Source organism: Thalassophryne amazonica, chromosome 11, assembly GCF_902500255.1.
Source record: "Thalassophryne amazonica chromosome 11, fThaAma1.1, whole genome shotgun sequence".
Taxonomy (NCBI): domain Eukaryota; kingdom Metazoa; phylum Chordata; class Actinopteri; order Batrachoidiformes; family Batrachoididae; genus Thalassophryne; species Thalassophryne amazonica.
The window spans coordinates 38,548,284-38,569,206 of NC_047113.1; the positions used below are offsets into that span (position 1 = coordinate 38,548,284).

The 20,923-nt window shown below is 42.5% G+C and overlaps 2 protein-coding genes across 5 annotated transcripts in view; both read right to left on the reverse strand.

Annotated features, from left to right (window-relative positions):
* Window positions 1-12,426, reverse strand: part of nsd1a (nuclear receptor binding SET domain protein 1a) — a 57,894-nt gene extending 45,468 nt beyond the window's left edge. The window contains exons 1-7 of one of the 3 annotated variants that reach the window (XM_034181242.1): window positions 11,868-12,426; window positions 11,694-11,754; window positions 10,653-11,431; window positions 5,445-5,586; window positions 5,175-5,347; window positions 3,311-5,096; window positions 3,061-3,185 (exon numbers count right to left, since the gene is read on the reverse strand). In XM_034181242.1, the coding sequence (XP_034037133.1) occupies window positions 3,061-3,185; window positions 3,311-5,096; window positions 5,175-5,347; window positions 5,445-5,586; window positions 10,653-11,414 (2,988 nt within the window). In that variant the 5' untranslated portion in view covers window positions 11,415-11,431; window positions 11,694-11,754; window positions 11,868-12,426. The remainder of the gene's footprint in view (window positions 1-3,060; window positions 3,186-3,310; window positions 5,097-5,174; window positions 5,348-5,444; window positions 5,587-10,652; window positions 11,432-11,693; window positions 11,755-11,867) is intronic. The other 2 variants (XM_034181243.1, XM_034181240.1) reach the window with 2 other exon arrangements.
* A 5,527-nt stretch (window positions 12,427-17,953) lies between these two features.
* Window positions 17,954-19,721, reverse strand: si:ch1073-44g3.1 (UPF0461 protein C5orf24 homolog). Of its 2 annotated transcripts, none has more exons than XM_034181643.1 (2): window positions 19,554-19,721; window positions 17,954-19,278 (listed from the first exon to the last, which is right to left on the reverse strand). In XM_034181643.1, the coding sequence occupies exons 1-2, from the start codon at window positions 19,572-19,574 to the stop codon at window positions 18,589-18,591; spliced, it is 711 nt and encodes a 236-aa protein (XP_034037534.1). In that variant the 5' UTR covers window positions 19,575-19,721; the 3' UTR covers window positions 17,954-18,588. The 2 variants fall into 2 exon arrangements, with proteins under 2 accessions (XP_034037534.1, XP_034037535.1); XM_034181644.1 differs by having other exon boundaries at window positions 19,502-19,695.
* Window positions 19,722-20,923: the final 1,202 nt, after the last annotated feature.

The window sequence follows — 20,923 nt, forward strand, 5'->3', positions numbered from 1 at the left end:
TCTAAAAAGCAACGCATCTCATTGAAAATAATGCTTTTTAGACCGATTCGTGACGCCTCTGACGCCACCAACGCGTCCGGTGTGAAAGGCCCTTTAGACGCTACAGCAGGCCACGGAGTAGGTGATGAGAGCATGCGGGGCTTACGATTAGTGTGGTCATGGAATCCATTACCTTAGTGGGGAAATTAGCACAGAAAATCCACTATGGTGATAGTGCAGTTTATGTGGAAGGAAGGGAAATTCATCAAGTTGAGACTGTGGCCTGTTTCCACAGACATGTGCATAAAGAGCTTAGAGGGATATGTTTTGCAAACTTAGTTCCCATTACTACAATGGAAAACAGTAAAATTGAGGATGCCCCACTGGCTGTTCCTGCAACATCAAATATTCCATGTCTGCTACCTTCAACCCATGTGGAAACTCTTAAACCCAAACCTAATTTTAGGCATCTGATATATATTACTCTGGAACCACTCCCAAATCCCAATAGTTTAAATGTGAACCCGACTGAGGTCCTTAGTTTGGGTCTCATTAACATAAGGTTACTGTCTTCAAAATCACTGTTGATAAATGATCTAATTATGGAACACCATTTAGATATGATTGGTTTATTTGAAACCTGGATTAAACCTACTGAGGGTTCTCCCCTTAAATGAAGCCTGCCCACCGGTGTACACATTTAGTCACATCCCTCGTGATACGAAGCAAGGCGGGGGGTGTTGCTCTAATTCATAAATCTGAGTTTATCTTACTAGCTGTTGGAGGTCTAAAATGTAATTTGTTTGAACATCTGACTCTCTGCTCTGCCCAGGATACTACATCTAGCCAAGGTCAGAAGAATAAAAATCAACCATGTTATTTTGTCACAGTATATACAGAAGTGTTCAGAATAATAGTAGTGCTATGTGACTAAAAAGATTAATCCAGGTTTAGAGTATATTTCTTATTGTTACATGGGAAACAAGGTACCAGCAGATTCAATAGATTCTCACAAATCCAACAAGACCAAGCATTCATGATATGCACACTCTTAAGGCTATGAAATTGGGCTATTAGTAAAAAAAAAAAAAAGTAGAAAAGGGGGTGTTCACAATAATAGGCTCATTAAAAGCTTGCTAACGAGTCTTTCATTGGATTCAGGTGTGTTGGAGCAAGGAGACAACTAAGAGTGTCAGGAAGGTAGATCTCGAGGACCGAACTTGGGCACCCCTGTTGTAGATGAATTAGGTGAGTTTATCTCTAATTTGGCAACCAGCGCAGAAAACATTCTGATTGTTGGTGACTTTGACATTCATGTAAATAACCCTTCTGACCTCATCTGCAAATCATTCATGGACATTACACATGTATTAGGATTCCATCAATGCATTGAGGGTTGGACGTTGCTAAATAAAGGAGAGACACTCCTCTTCTTGTTGTCTCCGTCTCCTGTCTATCTGGTCTCTTTGTTCTCTGGGACTTCTGCACTTTGTCCAGGGACCATCGTGGGTACCCACATACTGTGAGGGCTTTCCGGACAAGTTGTTGTTCTTTAGCCCTTCCCTCTGCAGTTGTGGGCACCTGTAGGGCTCTGTGTTGAAGCGTCCTGATCACCCCGAGCTTGTGTTCAAGGGGGTGGTTTGAGCCAAAGAGCAGATATTGGTCAGTGTGAGTTGGTTTTCGCCAGACAGGGGTTTACAGAAAACCAACTCACACTGACCAATATCTGCTCTTTGGCTCAAACCACCCCCTTGAACACAAGCTCGGGGTGATCAGGACGCTTCAACACAGAGCCCTACAGGTGCCCACAACTGCAGAGGGAAGGGCTAAAGAACAACAACTTGTCCGGAAAGCCCTCACAGTATGTGGGTACCCACGATGGTCCCTGGACAAAGTGCAGAAGTCCCAGAGAACAAAGAGACCAGACAGACAGGAGACGGAGACAAGAAGAAGAGGAGTGTCTCTCCCTTATTTAGCAGGAGTAGGGGAAAAACTACAGAGGATCTTCAGACAGCACAAAATCCCAGTTTACTTTAAACTGGTTAACACCTTGAGACAGAAATTAGTTCACCCTAAGGACAGGATCCCTAGTTACAAACAGAGCAATGTAGTGTATTCTATCAGATGTCAGGAAAACTGTAACGTACACTACATAGGTGAGACTAAGCAACCTTTACACAAAAGGCTATACCAGCACTGCAGAGATGGCGCCAGTGGACCTCAGTCTGCAGTTCATCTCCACCTTAAAGACACTAACCACACGTTTGAGGACAAGGAAGTTAAAATATTAGCCAGAGAGAAGAAATGGTTTGAGAGAGGGGTTAAGGAAGCATTCTTTGTGAAACGTTTGAAACCCAGCCTTAACCGGGGAGGGGGTCTGAGACACGCTTTATCCCCTGTTTACAATGAGGTACTCAGGTCAAAGCAGTTTCAGTCTTTTGTTCATGGTAATGAGTCATTCACGTCATCAGCAGAGTTGTCAAGGGAGCCATCAGGAGAGGGTCTGTCCCATCATTAGGAGGGACAGCTGCCCTGTCATTAGGAGGGTGCTAACTAGAGCACAATAGGTGCTAATTAGAGCTATTGTTTAGTCACTAGCCTATAGCAGTCTGCCTCTTGGTAGGAGGGGTCTGGTTAGGTTTAAAACTCCAGCTTTTGTGACTTCTTGATTATTCTTCTCTATAACAGTCAAGACAGAAGTCAGACCACCAGAGCAAGAATTTTAGCTGAGGAAGCTTCTGCGATTTGAAGCGAAATGTCCTCGTGTCAAGCAAGCCAGTCCAGTCGAAGATTCAAGCTTCTCTACTATTTTAACATTGTTAGCTTTTAAGAAGACTTTGTTTGTGGTTACATTTTTTGCTTTTATTTTTATTTATCTATTTATTTTGCTCAGGAAGCCAAATCGACCAGCCGTTATCTTTCAGTTCATGGATTAACAGTCACCTAAGCAAACGTTTATGTTTGCTTTGCTCACCACTGTATAAAATAAGAATGTAACCCATACTCCCGGTACTTCGATTGTACAAGACCATCTTAAACACCATATCACTGCTCTGCACGTCTACAAGATAACCAACTTACCATTTTGGTAGATTCTTGTGCATTTTTCTTTGTCTTCTTCTTTGATGTAAATATTTGTTCATACTCCTCAGTTGACTCCAGCAGTCTTTTTGTTGGTTTCCGGAGTCTTTTACTCTCTGAGTGTCCTGTGCCGTAATGCATAAAATAAAATATATCACGTTTTTATTCAGGTTATTTAATTATGTCACTTATTTAATTGGATTTCCATCTTAACGGACAAACTCAACAACTATAGCATCAACAGTCTTACCAGCTGTTTCGCTCGTCTCCGACTGCTCCACCTGTTCCACTTTTAGATCAGCACTTGTTGTTCTTCTAACAGGGTGAGACTCGTTCAGTTCAGCGGACAAACTGCTTTCTCCTGCAACTTCAGCTACGTTCTCAGCAACCTCCTCAACCATCTGCCAGCGCTTCTTTGGAGCTACCGTGGTCTCCGAGTTCTTACTGAGGTAGCTAGACGAGGCTTCAACACTGGCGGGGGGGCAAGATCCAAGACTGGCTAAGTCAGCATGGCCGCTAACAAACTCCCTGCCATAAGCCATATCAGCAAGTTCAGAAGAAAGACCGGGTATATTAACTTTTAGTTTGGCAGGTATTTTTTGTTTTCTGCGTTGCTTGTCCGGACTCCCTGTGTGAGGCTGTATAGCGATTTCTTTACAGCTGTCTGTGTCAACTTCAGTCTGATTCTTGCTTTTGACCCATTTGTTTTTGGGTGATGGTGATTTTTCCATTTGTCCATTCTCTATCTTAACCCCTGAAGTCCAGTCTCTTTGAGAAAAATCATCACAAGCGTCCTTCGGTGGGCAGCCTCCTGCAGAAGGGGGGATGATCAAGGGTTCCTCCTTTATAAGTACTGGTGGCGGCGGCATAATGATGGGTTTGCCTTCTTTCTCTCGGGTATCATGCATGTCCTTCAAGAGCATCAGAAAGGTGCTGAATTTGTAATTGGAATCAGGCTGGAATATGCTCTGCTCAGATTCACTGCTGTCCTCCTTCACAAGAGACTTGAACACGATTTTCCTGTCATACTGTAACGCATCAACAGACGACAGTACTAAGGAAGAAGGGGAAAAAAACAAATCCGAGAGGGTATCTTCTCTCTTCACCTTAACAGGTTGCGCACTATGGCCTGCACAGTTGGACTTTACCCATGAACCGTTATGAATATGCTTTTTCTTTTTATCAGGTTTTCTTGCATGCCTTTTTGGGGAACAGCAATGTGTGGGGGATGACACATTGCTTGAAGATTCCCATTTTGGAGATGATTCCATTCCGATTTGAGCATCAGCACAGTGATTTGTTGATATCTGGTTTGAGGCCAGTGCATCATCATCATCACCATCATGTTCTGTATCTTCATCTGTCCTTTGAGTGTCTGTCATCAGACAAGCAGCCTGCCCTTTCTTTGAACTGTACAGTTTATTAGAGCTGTATTGTTCAGAAATACTATCAAAAGAAATCACTTCATTTGTTGAAATGTCAGAGGCATGTATAGAACTGTTCACTTTCTCATCACATTTCGTTGTTGTTTTGGATGAATTTGTTTCTTTTCCATCAGTAACCTGCACTGGAGACATTTCTGTGCGTTTCGGACGATGGAGCATTGGAACCGAATCCAGATCTGCGTAAGGCGAGTCCTTTGGCTCTCCTTTCAGTGTATTAGTTGCTGTATGGAATTTATCTACGCAGTTTGCGACAGAAGACGCCTCCTTCAAAGTACCAACGATATGTCCAAATATGTCTGACAGGCATTTCTTTTTCTTACTACAACCTATACTTTTACTGGGTCGAATTGCTGTGAAGGCTTTGACGGGATAGTTCTTGGGTTGGGGTTCATTCCCGTTGGAAGACATCCTTAGTGAAGGGAATTGAACCGAGTCATGTGCTTTTTTAGCTGTGAGCGGGCTGAGTGCTCGCTCCTCTCCATTCAGGGATAAAGGGAGAACACTTTCAGTATTTCTTTGACGGCCTGGGAGTCGGGTCTCAGCTTCTGCCACGCTCACTTTCCACGCAGTCATTAAACTTTTAGGTATCTGCTGAGAAAAGATAAAATGTTGGAATTTATGTTTACATTAAGTTTGTAGAACAACTCTTACAACATTTTACACATTTACCGTATATTTGTAGTCTTTGTCCTTTTGCTTGCCTCGCCGTCTAACCACTGGAAGATCTTCAAACTGATGGCCACCTTCAAAAGGAAGAATGACGGTCCCTGATACCCAGGCACATTCTGCAACCTCCCCAATAGTTTCCAGAAAATACATCCGGCAAGGGCGAGGACTGGGCACTGCAACACAAACCAACATGCTTAATTCATTTAGAGATTTCAGGTATTGATTGTTAAAAAATTCTAGCACTACAGCTTATTCTGAATCCAGCTTCACCTTTCATCTTTGTGTGGGTCCCCTGCTGTGGGTCACAGGTAATTTGGCATGGCCACCAGGGTCGTCTGTTGAACTTAGCCCACACGAGGTCCCCCTTCATGTACTTCACTGTAGGAAGAGCTTTTTTCTTTGGGCTGCTGGACTAATGGGGACAAGGCATGGACATTACTTTGTTTTGTGTAAAACGTGTCAAACATTATTTAAAACAAGTACCATTTTTACTGTTATTTCCTAGTTTTTGTTCAAGACAAGTTTGGGAGGATGCAATGGTGTTGCACACAGCCACTTTCCAACACTACGGAAGTGCCCTGTCTCCTGGAAGACAACCAATTAGGCAAATAACCAGATTATCCGTCTGCTATGGCAAAGTGAAACGTAGTCGTCCCATTAACCTTCTCTAACTGCTGGGGGTCCTCAACACTGAGGCACCTGTGTACTGGTGCATGCAGAGAAATGGGACACATGGGCAACATGTCATAGGCAACGCTCCCTCTCAGTGAATGACCAGGCATCTTAAATTTGCCTCACAAATGAAATAATGTAAGTGTTGATGCTGTCCAATGGGATGATGCTAACTAGAAGGACACAGAGTAGCAACCATCTTGACTCCAACCCAAATTCCACCCTTTATAAACCATTCTCCTACGTTTGACTCATCTGCACTAGATCTGCAAGAAACTGAATATGTTTGGAGCCATCATATGTGTGTGTTTTACTTAGATTCATGCATTATTTCTTGTGTTTTAATACCTCTAAGGTCAGAGAAAGGTACCCACATTGTTTTGGGTTTTTTTTTGGTTTATTTGGTGTCACACAGCAATAAAGCAAGCACACCAAAGATGTTTACACAAACGTGTAGGCTGCAGCTCCCTATACTTGCAAATGTTCAGTTTCTCGAAAGACATGCATCTGATGTCATCGTGTTGTCAATGGCATGAGCATTACAGTGTGAATCAACAGATATAAACGCTTGCAAGTTCACTTCTTTGATGGCGTAACACTGTTATTATGGTATAATTACCAGCAGTAACAACTTCACATGCAACTCACGTGCAACCAGTTCCAATTCACTAACTGAGCAATGACAATGTGCAAGAAAATTCTATCATCACCAACAGGATGAGGGCGAATAAACCAGTGAGCTGTGGAAACTTCAATAGAGACCACTGTGCTCTGTGACAACAGCCTACTTTAATGGACCTTCCTCAAGCCCCCTAACAAACGGAAAGAAAAAGCTCAATCCGGATGGAACATTCCCCGTTCCCCCCATAAAATGTGCAGTTTCTGATGAAAGATCACTTGAATCAGTCGCAAATATACCTATTCTTGAAATAAAAACGGGCCCATTGGTAACTGACGCATCGTTTTCCATTACTAAAATCTCCATACTGGAGACAACAAGAATGATTACGGTAACAACAAGCTTACTTGCGGCACACATTGGTAGTTTCTGTGACAATTCCGCCGTTCTGGACAAAACAGCCTTGTTTCCGGAGACCAAAGCGGAAAAACCATGGTGGACAAAGAACACAAGAAGTGATCATAAGGTTGGTATATTTGCCTGTGTATTTCTCAATCATTGTTAAACAGGGTTTTTTCACTGTATTGAATAATTAATACTTCATCAAATATTTCTGTGTGCAATCGAAGCCAAGCATGTAGATAATTTGTCGACAAATCGGTACAAAGCTGCATGGCAGTACACAATGATACAATTTTGGCTTCAAGTACATCCAACTCGCCCTACTTGAGTGTGAGATGAAAACATGCAGGTTTGTGCGTGTGTGTGTATAAATGGACTGCATTTGTATATCGCTTTTCCATCTGCATCAGATGCTCAAAGCGCTTTACACATCAATGCCTCACATTCACCCCGATGACAGGCTGCTGCCACACAAGGCGCCCACTACATACCGGGAGAAACTAGGGGATTAAGGACCTTGCCCAAGGGACCTTAGTGATTTTCTCCAATCTCCAACTTTCCTTTTCGCTCAAAAATTCTTGAAAAGGTAGTTGTAAAACAGCTAACTGATCATCTGCAGAGGAATGGTCTATTTGAAGAGTTTCAGTCAGGTTTCAGAATTCATCATAGTACAGAAACAGCATTAGTGAAGGTTACAAATGATCTTCTTATGGCCTCAGACAGTGGACTCATCTCTGTGCTCGTCCTGTTAGACCTCAGTGCAGCTTTTGATACTGTTGACCATAAAATTTTATTACAGAGATTAGAGCATGCCATAGGTATTAAAGGCACTGCGCTGCAGTGGTTTGAATCATATTTATCTAATAGATTACAATTTGTTCATGTAAACGGGGAGTCTTCTTCACAGACTAAGGTTAATTATGGAGTTCCACAAGGTTCTGTGCTAGGACCGAATTTATTCACTTTATTCATGCTTCCCTTAGGCAGTATTATTAGAAAGCATTGCTTAAATTTTCATTGTTACGCAGATGATACCCAGATTTATCTATCCATGAAGCCAGAGGACACACACCAATTAGTTAAACTGCAGGAATGTCTTTCAGACATAAGGACATGGATAACCTCTAATTTCCTGCTTTTAAATTCAGATAAAACTGAAGTTATTGTACTTGGCCCCACAAATCTTAGAAACATGGTGTCTAACCAGATCCTTACTCTGGATGGCATTACCCTGACCTCCAGTAATACTGTGAGAAATCTTGGAGCCACTTTTGATCAGGATATGTCCTTCAATGCGCATATTAAGCAAATATGTAGGACTGCTTTTTTGCATTTGCTCAATATCTCTAAAATTAGAAAGGTCTTGTCTCAGAGTGATGCTGAAAAACTAATTCATGCATTTATTTCTTCTAGGCTGGACTACTGTAATTCATTATTATCAGGTTGTCCTAAAAGTTCCCTGAAAAGCCTTCAGTTAATTCAAAATGCTGCAGCTAGAGTACTGACAGGGACTAGAAGGAGAGAGCATATTTCACCCATATTAGCTTCTCTTCATTGGCTCCCTGTTAATTCCAGAATAGAATTTAAAATTCTTCTTCTTACTTATAAGGTTTTGAATAATCAGGTCCCATCTTATCTTAGGGACCTCATAGTACCATATCACCCCAATAGAGCGCTTCGCTCTCAGACTGCAGACTTACTTGTAGTTCCTAGGGTTTGTAAGAGTAGAATGGGAGGCAGAGCCTTCAGCTTTCACGCTCCTCTCCTCTGGAACCAGCTCCCAATTTGGATTAGGGAGACAGACACCCTCTCTACTTTTAAGATTAATCTTAAAACTTTCCTTTTTGCCAAAGCTTATAGTTAGGGCTGGATCAGGTGACCCTGAACCATCCCTTAGTTATGCTGCTATAGACTTAGACTGCTGGGGGGTTCCCATGATGCTCTGAGTGTTTCTTTCTCTTTTTGCTCTGTATGCACCACTCTGCATTTAATCATTAGTGATTGATCTCTGCTGTCTTCCACAGCATGTCTTTTTCCTGATTCTCTCCCCTCAGCCCCAACCAGTCCCAGCAGAAGACTGCCCCTCCCTGAGCCTGGTTCTGCTGGAGGTTTCTTCCTGTTAAAAGGGAGTTTTTCCTTCCCACTGTCGCCAAGTGCTTGCTCATAGGGGGTCATTTTGACCTTTGGGTTTTTCTATAATTATTGTATGGCCTTGCCTTACAATATAAAGCACCTTGGGGCAACCGCTTGTTGTGATTTGGCGCTATATAAATAAAACTGATTTGATTTTGATTTGATTTGATTTTCCGGTCAGGCTGGGATTTGAACCGAGGAGCCGCTGGTCTCAAGCCCAACGCTTTAATCACTAGACCATCACCTCCCCTCTGGAGGTGTGCATGTGTGTGTGTTCTTATTTTTTTATATTTTTTTTATATTTGCAAACTTTCTCAACCGTTTCTCCACTGTAGTGAAGAAACGCAGAAGGCGCAACATGTCACACCCTCATCTACCGAATTATATAAAAACCGATGCGTAACGACTATCCATTTTGGGCTTCCTTCGTCCTTTGGAACTGTTGTCCTTCAATATGCAAATGTTTTCACAGTTCTATCAATTCTTGCATGTCTTATTGAAGAAATAATAATTCACCATGTTCTCTGGAAATGAGGCTGTTTTGTCCAAAATGGCCGAATTATCACGGAAACTGCCGATGTTGTGTCCGCAAGTGAGCTTGTTGTTACCATAAATGTTCTAGATGTCTCAGTACGGAGATTTCATTAATGGAAAATGATGCATCAGTTACCAATAGGGATGTTTTTATTTCAAGAATAGGTGTGTTTGCGACTGATTCGTGTCATCTTTAATCGGAAACTGCACATTTTACGGGGGCAACAGGAAATGTTCCATCCAAATTGAGCTTTTTCTTTCTGTTTGTTAGGGGGCCTGGTCCTGTCATTGCTCCAAAACTCCAAATAAAACAGTAAACAGACCAAACTGTGGTTCATTTTGAACCAGACAGCCATCACCTCTATTCCAGCTCCCAATTCAGATCAGGGAGACAGATACCCTCTCTACTTTTAAGATTAGGCTTAAAACTTTCCTTTTCGCTAAGGCTTATAGTTAGGGCTGGATCGGGTGACCCTGGACCATCCCTTGGTTATGTTGCTTTAGACGTAGACTGTGTTTCATAATTATTGTATGGCCTTGCCTTGCAATGTGGAGCGCCTTGGGGCAACTGTTTGTTGTGATTTGGCGCTATACAAGAAAAAAGTTGATTGATTGATTGATTCAATGGACCATAATTCAGGTGATGGTCCGAGGCAACAGCCAGAAAACCCAAACAGAGCAAGGGTGGTGTGAATACATCAGCTATGTGAAAAATGCAGAAAATCAGCCAATCTCGTAATGGTTTTGAAAGAGATAAAGAATTCCTGGATCCACCTCTGATGTTTGTTATCGGTCCATGACCCATCCCTCTATAGAGGTTCTTGAAAATTGGAAAAAATAAAACTACTAGATATGATTTACATTATACAATGGACATTGTGCATCAAAGTTGTAAAACTTGTTTTTAAAAAGTCATTACAGATATATTAAACACTGCATTTCTGCAGGTTGATCAAATCACCTATCAGGGTTGGTGGCCCACAGATCATAAATTGACTTAAGGATGTTGTAATAACAGTATCAATATCTTTCTCTATAAAATGACATACATGACAGTGTAATGTAGCCATGGAGTTTACACGGGTTATGCTGTAACTATTCCAGGGATTGTGACTCACATTGGAGTTGGTTTCAGCTGGTGAGAGGAGATCTTTCTCAAGAGGAGCCGTGAGTTCTCCATCACTGCCTGAATCCTCGCCCACACTCCACCCATCTCTCATAGTGATTTCTGGCAGTGCACTTGGGCTTAGTGTGGGGTTGAGTTCAGAGATCGTTTTTGACATCAGGTTGAAGACAGTAGGTTTGTAAGTCCTCTGACTGCCCACCCATGAGCTGCACACAGTGGTCTTGAAGTCCTTAAGAGTTTGGTCCTGACTTGACTGCTGAAAAGGTGCGGAGTCACCATGGTGACCACCCTCCTCACCTTCATCCTTGATGTCACCAGTTTCAAAGAGCGAGGACTCAAAATGCAGGAAGCCATTGGGGACGGGGGAACAGCGCTCGAGGCTGTCAGGACTGCGCGGAGAGAAACCATTTCTGTCCAAAGTCTCAAAAGGTTCAGGAGAAGGAGGCAGCAGAACCGTGGGAGCCTCAAACTCATCATCATCACTGATTGGGCTTGTGCAGCGGAAATGCTTGGTAGCATGGAGGTCCCGCTGATGGCTCCTGAGGTCAGGTCTAGTGATTACAGTGTTCAGGTCCTGCACGTGTCTCAGAGAACTGTAGCTGTGGGGCTCGTATCCCAGGAAAGCTGACTGTTTGAGGCTGGAGGATGGTAGCTGGTCTAACCCACGCTGGTCCACACAGGAAGTGGTCTTAAGGCCATTGCGGGGCGTCAGCTCTGAGCCCACCCTGACAGCCGGTGTGAATGACTGATTCATGATGTCATGGCTCTACCCTGTCAAATAAAAGAAGAGAGACGAGATCAGCAAAAAGTGAAATCTGTGAGGGGTTACTGTGGTTTGTGTAGTGGGGGGGCAAGGGGGGTGCAACAAAACATGCGGAAGAGCAGCCAGAAGCCTTGAAAAGGACCACAACAGCCATGGAGTGTGCGCACACACACACACACACACACACTTAATAATGGCCTCCATAGGAGAGGCCGGTCAGGACGCACGACACAAAACACAAACGGGACCCGGTGCACTCGCTCTACTCACCGATATGACAAAACAGATCGTCTTTGTCCTGACGGTATCAGTGAATGGAGGAGCGCACGGGCTGCAGGAGAGGAGGAGGTGACACTGAGCCACCACACAAACACAGAGAGAAGCAGATCTTCGACACAAGTTCACAACACTATCAACACGTGGGAAAAGACGACAAAAACTCACCATTTGTTGGTCGCTCGCCGTGCGCCCCGGCAGCGGCTGTTTGGTAACGCGCAAAGCGAGTGGGTTTTGTGGTGTTTCTCTCTCTCCCCCTCTCTCTCTCTCTCAGTTTGTGGACGCGGATCTGCAGGCCGAGGCTGCGCTCTCATTCTCTGCACTTCATCGGCCCTCTGAAAACTGTCACCGCTCTCTCGCACTAAACAAAGCTCCTTTTTTGCGCGGCGGCGGCGGCATTCTGCGGCGAAATTCAGCGCGTCACAAGCGATCCAACCCCTAAACAACATCTGCAGATTATTTACTACATGATTTTATTTTATTTTTTCCCCCTCTCAGACTTCGTGCTGTCGAAGTGCCCCCGGTTATGTTAAAACAAGCTCTGGCTGACGGTGGTGGCGAGCTGCAACCAATCGGCACGGCTACCCAACCCCCCGTCTTCACACACACACACACACACACACACACAGGCAGGGCCGTGACACTCATCCTCCTCACACGCACACCCAGGTGAAGTTTCTAATAATCTTCGCTTTAGAATAACAGCCTTGTGACACCGTAACTGCGGCCGAATGAATGAGTGAGTGGCCCTTTTCCCCCAGAGATTTAATGTTTCGGTCAGACGAGAAGCTCGCGCGTAACGTGCATTAAGGATCGACACAAAATAAAATGAATGTTACGCGCAAACGGCGTCACGGCCTAATCATCCGGAGCAGCCGCCGTGCGTACGTGCGCCATGTTGCCTCTGCGCGATCCTGACATGAGGAAACAGGCCGCTAGGCGCTCAGCGACACAACATAAAGAGCAGCCAAAGTGCTCATCAGCGCGCACAAAGCTTGTGTTTGGATCTGGGGGAAAAAAGAAAAAAAAACACACATACACGCGGGCGATTTTCAACTTTCCCTCGCGGGGAAACATAACGATTTGGCGCGCTGATTGTTGTCCATTAAATCAAGCGCAGAAAAATTTACAGAAGGTAGCAGCGGGCCACGAAACAAAGACCATCCGGATACGCAGCGATCTGTACAGAGCAGGAACTTACCACTTTAGTGTACTTTGTATATGCTATCGATCTGTTTTGCTTTTTTGTATATGTGTGTGTGTGTGTGTGTGTGTGTGTGTGTCGGATCTGGAGGAACGATGTTTGCTGGATGACCCAGCAGAATCACCAGACACGATCATGTCGGTAACACCACAATATAACGTCAGATCGGCCTTATATTAACTTGAAATCACAGAGCTTATGTTTATTTAAACAATCACGGCGTCTGATAACGCCTGCACAGTGACAAGAGAATTATTTCGGTCAAATATGGAGTAAATGGAGTTATTAGAGGGCGATCACTATTGTCTTGTGGCAAGAGCCCCCTGGTGTCTGCAGGAAGAAATGCATGTACAAACTAAAAGATGCACGCGTACTTCCGCCTGGATAATAATTACCAGATAACACACACACACACACACGTGAATAACCATCAGGAGAAATGCCCAATTCATCAACATTTGCATTGTTGTCACTGACTAGGGATTATGTTTATTTCACCCACAAAGGTTTTGAAAGAAAAAAAAAATCAGATTTATGCAAATTCATTATGCAACCTTGCAAAGTAAATATATAAATGTTTTAAATGTGATGTTTTCATATTATACAAAACTATTGTACGGAATATTCTATTATACAAGTCAAAGTCACAAGGAGTAGGATGTCAAAAAACTTTTTTTTAAAAAACAATTTAAATTAAAATAATGGAATATACATACAGTGGGGAAAATAAGTATTTGACCCCCTGTCAGTTTTGCAGGTTTTCCCACCTACAAAGAATGGAGACGTCTGTTATTTTTATTGTAGGTACACTTCAACTGTGAGACAGAATCTTAAAAAAAAAAAAAAAAAAAAATCAAGTAAATCACATTGTATGATTTTTACATAATTAATTTGCATTTTATTGCATAAAATAAGTATTTGAACACCTGTGAAAATCAATGTTAATATTTGGTACAGTAGCCTTTGTTTGCAGTTACAGAGGTCAAAGGTTTCCTGTAGTTTTTCACCAGGTTTGCACACACTGCAGCAGGGATTTTGGTCCACCCCTCCATACAGATCTTCTCTAGATTTTTCAGGTTTGGAGTTTCAGCTCCCTCCAAAGATTTTCTATTGAGTTCAGGTCTGGAGACTGGCCAGGCCACTCCAGGACCTTCAAATGCTTCTTACTGAGCCCCTCCTTAGTTGCCCTGGATGTGTTTTTGGGGTCATTGTCATGCTGGAAGACCCAGTGGAAAAAAAACAAATGATCCACACAGCCACAGCGCACCCAGTCAGAAATGCTGTCTGACGAAGGGCATTTGCCCGAAACGTTATATTTATCTTTTTACCTCCACCAAGGAGGTTATGTTTTTGGTCGAGTTTGTTTGTTTGTTTGTTTGTCTGTCTGTCAGCAGGATAACTCAAAAAGTTTTGAACGGATTTTGATGAAATTTTGTGGAGTGGTTGGAAATGACAAGAGGAACAAGTGATTAAATTTTAGTGGTGATCCGGATCACGATCCGGATCCAGGAAGTTTTTAAAGGATTCTTCACCATTGCGGGATAGGGGGAATTTTGACATTCTAGTTTCTAACGCCACAAAAACATGGCAGAAAGGCTTGAAAAAAATTAGGGTGTAACACAGTCAAATGTTCTATCAAACTACAAAGTTTGGTGATGATTGGATCCGGATTCCGGATCTGGTGATTCAGAATATGCAAAAATATAGGGAAAATAGAAAATGTGTCAGTGTGAGGTGACAAATGAAGCTAGAGATGCACAAGTAACACCAAATTGTAGCTGAATCTGTACTGATTCAGTAAGGTGTCATCAGATTTGCTTCAAATGTTATGGAGCTAGATCCAGAAGAAAACCGCCATTACCGAAAAATCGTTTTTATACAATAACGTTTGAACTAATAAAGACATAAAAGTGATTCCAAGTTCTAGTGGTATATTTTCATGCTCAAGGATGTCAAATATAAAGGAAAGAAAAGTGTATGTATCATAGTTTTGGTTGTAACACTGAATTGTTGAATAGATCACTGTGCCAAGGAGGGAATCTCTTTAGGGTCAGTGACCCTATGGCCTTGTTAGTAAACGATGTCAAATACAACACACTGCAAAGAGGAAATCCCTCATGGCAAACTATACAGGGATGGGGAGCACAATTAATTTATTAGATGAAGGACTATCATTTGGCATTATTATATTTTAGTGGCAATGAATATCACTATCCAGATTACTTCACTTAGCAAAAGCAAAGTGATGAGTCAGCAGTATACACAGCAGTGGGTAAGTTCTGGTTCAGTGCACATCACTGAACAAAGTACACAAGGTGCAAAACCCACTCCCAGGTGTTGATGAATCACGCCTAGGATCCAGAAGACCCAGAGGCTGACATCAGCACCTTACTGTCGCATATATTCTACTTCGGTGCACTTCACTGAATATATAGAAGGTGCACTTCATTTTGTAGCACATGCAACACTTAAAAAATAGTTCTATTTCAGAATTTACTGTTATTTATTTAGAGAAGTGTTTCATAAATGTTAAAAAATTCATATATTTGCAGTTTAGTTGAATAATAAATTGAATTTTGTCTCTTACTTGTTTTTGTCTATAAGCACATGCAATATCAATATCAGTGCTCAGATGACAGTAGCTTCTGGGAAAGGTGCAAGTTGCAATAAACTGTGATGCCAAGCGCTAAGGATCATGCTATCCAGTCACAGCAGATGAAACTTTTTTTTACTACTGAGCAAACATCATTGTTAGACTTTTTTAGGTTGAATGATTCCACGGCGTGTAGATGTTATGGCGTCAGTGACTCCATGGCCTTGGCAGAGGTTTGCACTCTCTGAGTGCTTCTAGTTGTTAAATAAAATTTTTCTCTGACTGGGAGCGCTGTGGCTATGCGGATCATTTGGTTTTTTTCACTGTGATATGCTGTTGATCTTGCATGCCTCTTCAGGTGCTTTGGATGTGCATGTATCCATTGCATTATGCTGGAAGACCCAGCTGCGACCCATCTTCAATGCTCTTACTGAGGGAAGGAGGTTGTTTGCCAAAATCTTGCAATACATGACCCCATCCATCCTCCCTTCAATACGGTGCAGTCGTCCTGTCCCCTTTGCAGAAGAGCACCCCCAGAGTATGATGTTTCCACCCCCATGCTTCACGGTTGGGATGGTTTTCTTGGGGTTGTTCCCATCCTCTAAACATGGTAAGTGGAGCTGATTCCAAAAAGCTCTATTCTGGTCTCTTCTGACTACATGACCTTCTCCCATGCCTCCTCTGGATCATCCAGATGGTCACTGGTGAACTTCAAACGGGCCTGGACATGTGCTGGCTTGAGCAGGGGGACCTTGCTGCCCTGCAGGATTTTAAACCATGACAGCATCATGTGTTACTAATGTAATCTTTGTGACTGTGGTCCCAGCTCTCTTCAGGTCATTGACCAGGTCCTCCTGTGTAGTTCTGAGCTTTCTCAGAATCATCCTTACCCCACCAAGTAAGATCTTGCATGGAATCCCAGACCGAGGGAGATTGTCATCTTGTTTTTCTTCCACTTTCTAATAAATAATAACAGTTGTCTTCTACCAAGCTGATTGCCTGTTGTCCTGTAGTCCATCCCGGCCTTGTGCAGGTCTACAGTTTTGTCGGTGACCTTAGACAGCTCCTTGGTCTTGGTTATGGTGGACAGGTTGGAGTGTGATTGATTGTGTGAACAGGTGTCTTTTATACAGGTAACAAGTTCAAACAGGTGCAATTAATAGAGGTAAAGAGTGCAGAATAAGAGGGCTTCTTAAAGAAAAATTAACAGGTCTGAGAGTCAGAATTCTTACTGGTTGGTAGGGGGTCAAATACTTATTTTATGCAATAAAGTGCATATTAATTATTTCAAAATCATACGTGATTTTCTGGATTTTTTTTAGATTCTGTCTCTCACAGTTGAAGTGTACCTACGATAAAAATTACAGACCTCTCCATTCTTTGTAGGTGGGAAAACCTGCAAAACTGACGGGGTCAAATACTTATTTTCCCCACTGTAGCTGATTCTAGGTACATATTTGACAACTGGGAGTCCACCCTCCCCCCAACAAACCTTTTTTGTTGTGGATGTTGGGAACATGCACAAAGATTACAATTAAGACTAGTGTGATGTCCAGCCAGTGAGGGTTTCAAATTTTGATCTATCACTCTGAGAAATCCTAAAGGGAAAATGACATAAAATTCTTAGTGTTTGAGATCATTGTGACATCATAAGGCTGACTCGTATCTTGAAATAAACAAAGGGGGTAGAGGGGGAAATAAATTATTCGAAAGCAGAGCCAGGGGTGCTTAAGGGTGATTCTTTAACTATGGGTACTATTGGCCTTGTAAATGTAATTTCCACCACACCATTGCCTTACAATATAAAGCGCCTTGGGGCAACTGTTTGTTGTGATTTGGCGCTATATACATGTGCTCTGATGTCAGTTTATCTCCATAGAAACTACCCAAACAACCTTTCATACAAACTGTTTAAGGGGACATTACAGTGTTGTGGTGAAAATTACGGCAATAGTATGGGACAACTACGTTTTGTTTAAAAAATCACAACAGTTGTATGACATTGAATACCCCAATTATATTTTGATTATTTTACTGATATTTTATTCAGAGATATTTTAAAACATTAGAAAAAACGTTTTTTTACCATTCATTTTTATCACTGAAGATCAAAAGTCTGGGTGTGGGACAAGCACAAAACGGCAATACGAGTATTTGCATATAATGATGCTGAAAAAAGGTGAAAAAGTCATCATAGACTACCAGAACAAATTTCTTAACACACTTTCATTGTAAAGATAACTATAAAAGTGTGAAATTTCCCCTTTTTTCAGTTTTTCATACAATATGATCAAAGGACATAATAAGTGCCCGTAGTCTAAGAATCACCCTTAAATGTTTAATCTGACCTCTAACTTTCTAAATGATTTCATACAAAAGGTCAAGGAACACACAGAGGAAGACAATCACATTACGTCTGCACTCCTCTCTTGGATGGGGAGACTTAAATTAGAAACGTAAGTGAAAAATGCAGTTTTATTTTTGCTTTTACGTACAGCACGCCATTTATTATACAATATTAATACACAAAGAATTTGTTTGTTTGTTTTTAAATGAACATTCAACACATACACATGTATGCCTGCATCTGCATCTCAAGTGGGTTTGAGGACAAAATGGGCATTTACAACGCAAAAACGGATTTACGAAGCGTAAAATAACAACATGTTTATGATTAAAACGCATTTTTAGGTATGATGTGAGATATGACTGCATAATTAAACACGTTGTACTGGACTACACTTGCACACATATGCTGCAGAAAAAGCTAATATTTTTCTACTAAATGCACTCTTTTTTTTATTAATGTAAAAATGCTACATAACTTCCAAAATGAATCAACACAAAGGCAACAACTCAGAGAAATCCTGTGCGTTTTGGGCCACAGACTAATAAATATTCTTTTACTTCTGCTGGAGTGTGATTTAAGACGCATGCACCTCTGCAAAGCACGAACAACACACAAAGTCAAGAGATTTAACTCCTTTAAGATGAGTGCATGAAATCAAACACTGATAGAAAATAATAAAATGTTCTTCCTTCAGATATTCTGAGCAGTTTTTTGTTTGTTTTTTTGGATAAACACTGCAGATCTACTCTCTGGTTTCAGCCCCTTTCCCAGTGGGCTCACAGAGGTCTCTTTTCTCCATCATGGTGTAAGGAAAAGGCGGAACCTCACACAGACCAAAGTCCAGTTTCTTGGGGTCACTGCAATCACTCAAGTTCAGTTTCTTGGAGGTGTCGCAACCAAACTCCAGCTTCTTGAGCCGATCAAGGCTCTTTAAGCTTCCGGGGGGCCTCCCGGGACTGACCTTGTACCCCGCTGCTTTGGTGGTACCAGGAGGCCTTCCGGGGCTGGTTTTGAACCCAGCAGCTTTGGTGGTCCCGAGCGGTCGTCCGGTACTGGTGCGGTAACCAGCAGACTTTGTGGTCCCCGACGGCCTCCCTCTCTTCCCCGATTTCACAGCGTCCTTCTTTTTCTTGGTGCCGGCGGGAGTCGGGGTCGGGGTCTCGCCGCCTCCGACCCTGACGGTTTGCACCTGAAAGTCGGGGTGCGCGTCTTGCACTTGGCACGCCATGTGTTTGTGGATGCCCTGCGGTAAAGGATGCAGGCCGGTGAGCGCCAGCTGCAGACTGGCTCCTGCAGGCGAGGCGTAGAATTTGTTGGACTGTGTGCTACATAAATCGAAGTGTCCGGCCGGGTGACAGTCGTCCGCACTCAGCGCACTCAGACAGAAGTCCCCGCTGCTGCTGCCACTGCTCACCTGGTGCATCATCTTAGGCTGAGGTGCGAGACAAACACAACCATGAGACAGGAGACACACGGGGACAGACACAGGCCTCAGGGCGCTGCAGTCAATTACGTGTGGATTATTATTTTTGCAAACAACATATGTTCGGACAAAGTGCGCTGCAGTGTGGCGCAAACAAATGCGCTTAATTCCAAACACACGAAGCCATCGCGAGCGGTAAAGTGATTTTTTTTTTTTTTTTTATGGCGATTACCTCATTTGTCGGCCGATCTTGGAACAGGAAGAGTTAAGGTGGAATCGCTCACATTTTTAGTCTCTGATGGCATCGCTCTGCAAACTTCACCCCGTGAGTCCAAACACGTCTAGTTTCTAACACTTTCTATTGTTCCGGGCCAATTTAATCCTTTATGAAGAGGCTCAGATGAGGGGCAGCCATCTTCGTCTGAAACCAGAGGTGGGGGGGAGATCTTAATAAAACAGGATGCACGGCCCGCGCGTGCGCAGACAGACCTCCGTGAAACGCAGACGTCTCTCCACGGAGGCGTCTGACCGAAGCGGAAAGCCTACGTCACCTGACCACGTGTGCTTCTTTCTTGGAGGCCCCTCCCCCTCCCCATTCAGCTCAGTGTTCTTGACAGTAATTCTCATGTAATACACTTTAAAAAAAATTTAATCCATAAGTATGCATTTCCTGCTCTGGTTGGAGAATTTCAGAACTGATCTAAGTAAAAATGGGTGAACTTTTTTCATAATTCATGTATTTTGTGATGTCATAAAGATCTTTAATGCAAAGTAGTGTGTTTGCCAATTTGCCTTAGGATGTCACAGATACATAATTCCAAATTTCACTTTTGGTGGCCAAGCACTTAAGTGTGTTTGTTTCCACAACAGGAGGGTCTCAGTAATGTGGAGTTGCATCAGGAAGGGTATTCAGCATAAAACTTGAGCCAAATCGACCCTCAGTGAAACAAGGAAGAAGCTGAAGGGACTTTTTAGTTGAGGGGAGACCACAGTGGATCCTACTTAGAACACTACTGACTTGCCAACTTTAATGCCAGATGCCCTTCGTGACATTGGGCACAGGTGGCCTTCAGATGGGGTCCTTCTTGTTGGGAAGCAAGTGCTAACCATTCATACTGGAGATTTATTGCCACATTGATGTAGTTACTTGATCTGCTTCATCCCATTGGGTACATATGGCATCTACAATGACTCTCCACCACACTCCATTGATGCAGTTATTCATGTCAAAGGAGTTCTAACCAAGTATTGACCATATATGAACATGTTTTTCAGAAGGCCATGTTTCTGTAATATAAATCGCTATTTTTTAATATTGTATATCTTGATTCTAGTATTTTGAGTTTTCTATTTATTGAGCTGTAGGCCCTAATTATCTGAATTTATTTTTTAAATACTTGAACCATTTTAGTTAATGTGTAATGAGTCCAGAATATATAAAATTTTCACTTTAGCTTGACATAAAAAAAAACTTGATTTTTTTTTTGTGCCATTTATCTGAGGTGCATTTGTACAACAGATTAAGTTATTTATTAAAAAAAAAAAAAAAACTTTGAAGGTTCAATGTTGGTTGGATTGTGTCTCTGTTAAGGAGGTTTGCTTTTATCAGGTTTCTGGAATGTTGGTCCATGCAGTTTCGCAAAAATAAAAGAAG

Coding starts and splice junctions, on each gene's coding strand:
- si:ch1073-44g3.1 (XM_034181643.1), bottom strand. CDS start 19,574: ATGCCATCAGAGACTAAAAAT. Junction 19,279..19,553: donor TGCCATCAGAGACTAAAAAT/GTGAGCGATTCC, acceptor CTCGCACCTCAG/CCTAAGATGATGCACCAGGT.